This window comes from Chaetura pelagica, unplaced genomic scaffold, assembly GCF_000747805.2.
Source record: "Chaetura pelagica isolate M959 unplaced genomic scaffold, ChaPel_1.0 scaffold233, whole genome shotgun sequence".
In the NCBI taxonomy this organism is placed as follows: domain Eukaryota; kingdom Metazoa; phylum Chordata; class Aves; order Apodiformes; family Apodidae; genus Chaetura; species Chaetura pelagica.
Window position 1 is genome coordinate 350,812 of NW_009952708.1, and position 8,023 is coordinate 358,834.

The 8,023-nt window shown below is 56.5% G+C and overlaps 1 protein-coding gene across 1 annotated transcript in view; it reads right to left on the reverse strand.

Annotated features, from left to right (window-relative positions):
* TTLL6 (tubulin tyrosine ligase-like family, member 6) overlaps nucleotides 1–8,023 on the reverse strand; it is a gene marked incomplete at its 5' end in the record, with an annotated part of 12,132 nt that overhangs the window by 422 nt on the left and 3,687 nt on the right. The window contains 10 exons of the mRNA XM_009994297.1: nucleotides 23–275; nucleotides 809–1,000; nucleotides 1,308–1,491; nucleotides 1,912–2,100; nucleotides 3,204–3,388; nucleotides 3,651–3,876; nucleotides 4,831–4,916; nucleotides 5,978–6,121; nucleotides 6,251–6,407; nucleotides 7,455–7,585. Coding sequence (XP_009992599.1) covers nucleotides 23–275; nucleotides 809–1,000; nucleotides 1,308–1,491; nucleotides 1,912–2,100; nucleotides 3,204–3,388; nucleotides 3,651–3,876; nucleotides 4,831–4,916; nucleotides 5,978–6,121; nucleotides 6,251–6,407; nucleotides 7,455–7,585 — 1,747 coding nt within the window. The remainder of the gene's footprint in view (nucleotides 1–22; nucleotides 276–808; nucleotides 1,001–1,307; nucleotides 1,492–1,911; nucleotides 2,101–3,203; nucleotides 3,389–3,650; nucleotides 3,877–4,830; nucleotides 4,917–5,977; nucleotides 6,122–6,250; nucleotides 6,408–7,454; nucleotides 7,586–8,023) is intronic.

Genomic DNA, 8,023 nt, shown 5'->3' on the forward strand with positions numbered 1-8,023 from the left:
CCTGCCGGGCGGTGCAGCCAGCCCGTGTCCTGCGCCCACAGCCCGCGCCGCGCCCTGCGCTGCTCGCGGGGCGGGATGCTCCGGCCTCGGACGGACAGGACGCCGCTGGTGGCCGGGGGCGCGCCCGGGCCGGCCGGCAGCTCGGAGCGGGCTCGGGGGTTGTGCCGGAACCGCCGTCCCAAGGGCTGGGCCGGAGAGCTCTGGAGCGAGAGCGGGATGAGCATCATGAAGCTGCGGGTGTCCTGGCCCTCAAGTGCATCCCAGAGGAACTGCGGCTGGAAGGAAAGGAAGCGGCAGCTCAGCTGCAGGGGACTGGGAAGGAAGTCTTCCCTGGTCACCCACAGGTACCAGCTGAAGTGTCACCCTGTGTGCCCAGGCACAAATCCCATCTTCTGCCTGTGACACTGAGCCGAGCTGGAGCAGGTTTGTGGGAATACAGGCCATGATGGTCTGGGAAGGGTCAGCAATGGTGGATCATGGAATCATGGAATTAATTTTGTTCAAAAAGACCTTTTAGGTCATCGAGCCCAACTGTTCCCCCAGCACTGCCAAGGCCAGCACTAACCCATGTCCCTCAGCTACACATCTACATGGCTTTGAAATCCCTGCAGGAATTTAATTCCCAGTGTGCCCGTTGGCAAGGGACAAAGTCAGTAACTCTATGGATCCCTCGGGCCCAGACACCACACTGGAGCCCATCTGACCCACAGCGCCCTGATCTGCACCTCAGGTTCCCCCGGCAGCCGGGGAGAACCCCCGGTTCTCCTGAGCCAGCCCTGCAGGACGGATCCGGGCAGCCCTCAGTTACCTGGATCTTGGAGATGCCAGTGTTCCAGGTGCTGGATGGTCTGTTGGCCATGGGGAGCAGCCGGGAGAGCTGATCAATGATGCCCAGGCCTCGGATCAGGTTCTCGCGCCGCACAAGAGCTTTCACTCTCCTCCTCTCCTCCTCCTCCACGATATCCCGAGGCTGCAGGGAGTCGTACTGCGCGGGCTGTGGCTTCGGGAGGAAAGGAGGGGGGACAGCAAAGCCCAGGCTGTGGTGACGTGCAAGAGAGGCAAAGCTGTGCCAAGCCCTAATGAGGGCCACAGGCTTCGGGGTGCAGTGGGACGAAGATCCCAGGGGGAGGCACAAGAGGGAAGGGACAACACTGATGCCTCCCAGCACAAGCTGTCAGCTGTCTGGACTTCATGAAGGGGAGTTAAACCTCTGCTCCCTGGGAGACACCCATGGCCCAGCACTGTTCCCAAAGCCATGTCCTTGCCTTTGGGAGCCCCCTGGACAACCACTGATAAAAGCCAGGTACCTTTCTATCCCACAGCCTGGTGCTTCCGTAGGTGAAGCGGCGTGGAGGAGCTGTGGCTTTATTGCAGATCTGGGATTTGCTTCCAGCTGCCTCTCCATGCAGATCTTCTTTCCTCACCGTTTTGTTCCTCCTGGTAATAGCATCCCACTTTTCTTTTTTCAGGCGAATTTCCTCCAGTTGCTGCCTGCCACAGAACAGTTGTCTTAGTCACTGGCCACAGTAGCCAAAGGCTATTATGAAGCCTTCAATTCAAGGACATTTTACTGTGGCCTGAAGTTCTGTACTGAACAGACCATAACAGAAGCGTGCCAAGAAGTGGACCAGGAGTTCCTTTAAAAGAGACTCTCACTGCTGCAAGAAATGCCCTTGGATTGGGCTGTGCCTGCCAGCGGGGTGTAGGACACCTGTGACAAGGTGCCTCAGGAGCCCACAAGTCAATGGAATGTGGCATTTCCCTCTGAAGGGTCAGTGACAGGAGAATCTTGGCTGTGGTGACAGCGCCGCAGCCCCTTCCCTCCCGGCTGTCCCCTAACGCACACCCCTCAAGGCAGGGCCCAGGACCAGCGGTGTCTGTGCCACCGTGGGTGTGAGGGGGGGCACCCACCTGGCACACTCCTCCCGAGCCCTGGATGTCGCCGTGTCCCTGAAGAGGGACCTGCTCTGCTTGAAGAACGGCTCGTACCGCTCGGTGCCCCCTGCCGGGTAGATGCGGCGGAAGCCGCCCAGGTGCGTGTCCTCGTAGCTTTCGGCCTGGGAGAGCCAGGGGGGCTGGCTGCCCCCCAGCTCCTCACGCCTGCAAAGCGGGGGGAGCACAGCTCCGGGAGCTGTCCTGGCTGAGGGACAGGACCTGCCAACTGCTTTCCCCCATCTTTCCAGACATATTTCCAGACCTCGCACACCCTGCCCCTCAGCCAACAAACCCACGAGGTGTCTGCCTCCCTGCCTGCTGCCGGGAGCTCTCACTGAACTGATTTGGTTGGAAAAGACCTTGAAGATCCTCCAGTCCAACCCTTACCCAGCCCTGCCAAGGCCACCACTGACCCATGTCCCTCAGCACCACATCTATAGGGCTTTGAAATTCCTCCATGATAGGGACTGCACCACTGGAGCCTGGCAACCCTTTCCAGGAATAAGTTATTCCCAAGACCCAATCTAAACCTCCCCTGGGCAACTTGAGGCCGTTTCCTCTTGTCTTGTTACTCAATAGGAGAGACCAACTCCCCTGGCTCCAACCTCCCCTCAGGCAGTTGCAGAGAACGAGGTCTCCCCTCAGCCTCCTTTGCACCAGGCTGGCCCCCCCCAGTTCCCTCAGCAGACTTGTGCTCCAGCCCCTTCCCCAGGGAGCTTGGAGCAGCCAAGGCTGCAGGGGTAGGCAGAGCACAGGGTGAAAACACACAGTGTCTCCAGCCTGGAGGTGTCTCAGGTCTCCTCATTGTACTGGGAGCTGGAGGGAGATCCTGCCTCGCCCTGCACTGCAGATACAGCCCAGGGAACAGGCTCATCTCCCACGGCCTCAGGAAAAGTCTTGCAGACAGAGAAGGGGGAAATCCCCAGCCCTGGGAAAGGGTCCTGGGGGCTCTTGGTGCTGTGACGTGTCTCTCAAGGGTCCTGGTGAGCCCAGGGATGCTGGCACTGCCCGTGGGCACTGCAGGTCGTGGGAAGCAGGTGCAGCTCGGTGGGGACAGCTCTGCAGAGTGCCCGGAGCACCGCTCACCTCCCCCCGCGCCACGAAGAGCCCTGGCTCTTCCCTGCAGGATGCAAATGGCTTAGGAAGTCTCTTCTGAGACTACTCAGTGCCACGGCCTCTGGGAGCTGGGATTTGGAAACAGCCAGTCTTGGCTTCCTCCGTCCCCCACATTTTGGTGAGGACTGCAGCGCTCTGGGGAAGAGCCATACCTGGCAGCACGGAGAGCCTGGTGGCCCTGCAGGAGCCGCTCCTTTGCCCGCTGTCTGTCCTCCTCCAGCACTTTCCGCTTGTCACAGCCATGCACGTTGATCAGGTTGATGGTGTCACACAAGAGGGCGTCCTTCACCTCCTGGTCTAGGCGAGAGTCCGTGGTGAAGCTGGGAGAGTGGTTCACCTGCCAAAACAAGCAGCTGCTCTCACCTGGCAGCTCCTGGCAAGCCCTGCCAGCAGCCAGCTCGCCGGCCCCACCACACCCTTCCCACGTAGCCAGCAGTGGGTTGCTTGGCTGCTTGTCTTCACAGCCTGTTTAATTTTGGGAAGGATGTGGCCCTTCTTAATCAAATGAGTTCTGTTCACCTCACCACCCCGTGTTTTGGAGCCTCTCCCCAACAAGCAGCTCTGGGCAAAATGCTGCTTCCAGGAGACTCCATCCTCACCTCCAGCAGCCATGGCTTCAGCTTTCTGTCCAGCAAAATATCAAAGCCCAGAATCTCAAAGCAGGCGCAGCACCCAGTGTGGCTGGGGAAGCAGCTTTGGTAATTGTGCTTCACCACAGGGTGAGCTGAAATTAGAGTCTTTATAATAATATCTTCAATATCTTCCCAGAGTTTTGTTGTGTTGTAGCTGTGATCTACCATCCAGGCATTCAGGGTGGACAGTTTCCTGTGGGGAGGACAGGAGATGCTAAGCTCAGCTGCAATGCCACAGGAAAGTTTGCCCCAGGAAAGATGGAAGCAAACCAGTGTCCCCCGGGAAGCTTCCCTGTAGGATGTGCCCAGGACACAGGAAAATACCTCTTACTGCCCATCTTGTCATCCTGGACGAAGTTTTTGTTGTGTTTGTTGATGGCATAATTGGTCAAGTGCATGCAGATGTCACCCTGGGAGGAACCACAGGAGGCTGCTGTTTAGTCCCAACCACAGAGCACAGGTAGAACCAGCCCCATTAGCTCTAATCTCATCACCAACTTCACCCATTCCTGCCTCCTCTCTGTGGTGGTGACTTGCAGCAAGGGGTTAACCACACTGGTGATTCCCTCTAGCCAGAAGCTGGAGCTCACAGAGCTCTGCCCTCCCTGCACCCCTGTCCTTATCTCTGGGGGAGAGCACAGGAGTTCCCTCTGGCCTCACTGAAGCACAAGAGACTCCTCAGGACAGAAGCTGCAGCAAATTTCTGCAGATTCTTTCTTTGCTCACCCAGAGCCCAAGAGCTCTCCAAGACCCACATGTATGGGAGTGAGGGAGGACATGTGCCCATGCAGCTGTGGGACAGGTGGGCAGGCAGCCAGGAGCTGGGGTCTCCCAGCAGCTGTAGCACAGCAATCCAGAACCACAACCCATCTCCTGCTGGGATCTGATGGGTTATAGACCCCTGCTTGGAGATGGGCACAGCAAAATTCTGCACCTTGCCTTCCTGGTTATCTTCCCAGAGTTTTGTTGTGTTGTAGCTGTGATCTACCATCCAGGCATTCAGGGTGGACAGTTTCCTGTGGGGAGGACAGGAGATGCTAAGCTCAGCTGCAATGCCACAGGAAAGTTTGCCCCAGGAAAGATGGAAGCAAACCAGTGTCCCCCGGGAAGCTTCCCTGTAGGATGTGCCCAGGACACAGGAAAATACCTCTTACTGCCCATCTTGTCATCCTGGACGAAGTTTTTGTTGTGTTTGTTGATGGCATAATTGGTCAAGTGCATGCAGATGTCACCCTGGGAGGAACCACAGGAGGCTGCTGTTTAGTCCCAACCACAGAGCACAGGTAGAACCAGCCCCATTAGCTCTAATCTCATCACTAACTTCACCCATTCCTGCCTCCTCTCTGTGGTGGTGACTTGCAGCAAGGGGTTAACCACACTGGTGATTCCCTCTAGCCAGAAGCTGGAGCTCACAGAGCTCTGCCCTCCCTGCACCCCTGTCCTTATCTCTGGGGGAGAGCACAGGAGTCCCCTCTGGCCTCACTGAAGCACAAGAGACTCCTCAGGACAGAAGCTGCAGCAAATTTCTGCAGATTCTTTCTTTGCTCACCCAGAGCCCAAGAGCTCTCCAAGACCCACATGTATGGGAGTGAGGGAGGACATGTGCCCATGCAGCTGTGGGACAGGTGGGCAGGCAGCCAGGAGCTGGGGTCTCCCAGCAGCTGTAGCACAGCAATCCAGAACCACAGCCCATCTCCTGCTGGGATCTGATGGGTTATAGACCCCTGCTTGGAGATGGGCACAGCAAAATTCTGCACCTTGCCTTCCTGGTTCTACACCCTGTCTCTCCCAGCCTGTTCCAATACCACCAGATCATTTCCAGGTCCCTCTTCTCCACCTTAAGCACAGTCACAGAATGGTGTGGACCTGGGAATGCTCACGGGGGCAGGAAGCAGCAGGAGTGTTGCCCAGCCAGGCTGTGGGGTCTCCATCCTTGCAGTTTTTCAGCACCTGGCTGGGTGAGACCCTGAGAAACCAGATCTGGATTTATTGTTGCCCCAGTTTTGAGCAGAAGGTTGGACTCAAAACCTTTGAAGTGAAACAACTCCATGATTCTGTGATAATGCCAGTAAACAGCCCAGACGTGGGGCCTGTGAGCAGATCTACTTCAGACAGACACTCCTGAAATACCTCCTGTGAAGAAGAGGTACAGAGGGAGGGCAGAGCAGGAAAGAAGAAAACCAGGTCCCATGAAACCCACCAGTCCTGCCTTTCCAGAGTCTGGAATGCCCTTAGGACAAGTTAGGGTCTAACACCTACAGATACTACGTTTTTTGGACAGTTCCCTTTTTTACCAGGTTTCTGCTGCTGGGATCGATGTACCTCATGGTGGCAAAGCGGGCCAGGCCCTCCTTGTAGACAAAAATCCTCAGCGGGTCACAGGACGTGACCAGCACATAGATACGCATGTCAAACTTAAAGCCATCGATGAGGAAAGGCTGCGAGAGGAAAGGCAGGAGCTGGGATGAGCCAGGGGCACTGCAGGATGTGCAGGGACCCCCGAGGCAGCTCAGCTGCCCCTGCCTGCCCGGGGGGCCCTCGCCTGCCTGCCCGGGCTGCCCCGGCACCTTGGAGATGTACTGCTGGCAGATCATGTGCTCCCCGTGCCGGATCTCCTCTGCGTTCCGCGTGATGAAGATCCCCTTCCCCTGGCAGCCACTGTCTGGTTTGCAGATGAATGTTCTGGATCTCCTGGTGCGCCGGTAGGCCTGGAAATCTCCATAGCTGAGCAAGGAAGGGGAGACTGTTACAAGCTGCAAAAAAACAGCCCCGGAACTCTCAGAACAGGTGGGTGCTCAGGCTGTGGTGCTGCGGGCTGGTACAGACCAAACTTCTGCAGCAGAGGAGTCATGCACCTACTCCTGATTTACACAAGTGACAAATGGGTCCTTGGACCTGACAAAGCTCTCCTGGTTCCACCTTTTACTTGCACACTTCTCCATCTCTGCCAGGGGTTTGTAGGAAGTGGTCACTACAGTGCATAGTGAGATTTTGGCTCTGCTGCCACAGGGCGAGCAGGAGAAAATAAAACAAGGTCTGGCTGCAAAGGAGGAGGTCACAAGTCTTTGTGTCCCCTTCCATGCTGCTCTCCAGCAGGCAGGTGGCCAGGGCCAGTGTGCTCAGGGCACAGGGGCTTGTCTCGTTAGGTAGCTGAGCCTCAAGAGCTGCTCCCTGCTCCAAAGGGTTCAGCCCCTCTGCTAGTGTTATTTTACTGTAAATGAGGGGCACCGTGTCTCTAGTGGGCACTGCATTTAGGGGAAGAGAAGGGAAACGAGGACAAATCCCCAAAAACAGCACCAAGAGCAACCAGGTGCCAGGAAATGCAGCCTGGAAAGAAAGAGAAGAGAGGCAGGTTGGACTTCTCCAGAAGTGGGAGGACCGGGAGGATACATGGTGACAGCCTTCCTGGACATGACCCGGGGTGAGCACAGCACTGTTCTCTAAGGCCAGTGAAATGGGAGGAGTACCAAGTGCTGGTAGCACTGGGTACTCCCCAGTACCAGCTTGCGGCAGATGCTTTAGGTCAGATACTAATAACATTATTCTAACTGTAAGGAGAGTTCAGGCACAGAACAGGCAACAGGAGCCAGACTTCCAGGTCTGGAGGGAATGGTAAGAATAAAATCTAAGAATGACCCAACCAGACACCACCTTGTCCCTTCCCCCCACCCAGACTTCGAGTGCTCTTTGGTCCCTCTCAGCTGCATTTTTTGGCTCCCACTCCCTAATTTGATACCCCTGCTCTTGGCTGCATTAACATGTCTCACTCACTCTGCAGGCAGGCACCAAGTGCGGGGAAATATGTTGTAGTCCTTGGGGAAGAGCCGGAGCATGCGGTTGAGGTTGCGGGCCAACAAGTCCTTACGGCAGATCTCAATCATGCCGGGAAAATGGTTGATTTTCTGAAAGACAAAAACCAGGATCAGTGAAGGAAAAGCAGGGATCCTCCTCCAGACCCAGGACAGCCCGAAGGGGAAGCGGGGCCTGCGGTTGCCTTGAACTTCGGCTGAGAGACAAGATTATGCTACAACAACTGCTTTATCTGAGCTTCACCAGCGTGATTTATCTGCTCGTTCCATCTCAGCCCTGAAGCTCTCCCTCCCTGGAGTATCACAGCTCGGGGAAGGGAGCCCTTTGTGACCACAAACCATTTATTTCACAGTACATGTAAGGGGCTGGCAGCTCTCCAGCTCACGCTGCCTGTCAAAGTGCTGCTGATGGCACCGTGCCGGGGCCAGAACAGAAGTAAGGCCTTGTGAACCTGCGTCCTCCAGAACCAACGCAGAGAAACAGCCATGGGAGCTGGTCTGGCTGCTTCTGTTTCACTCTGCAACATGTTG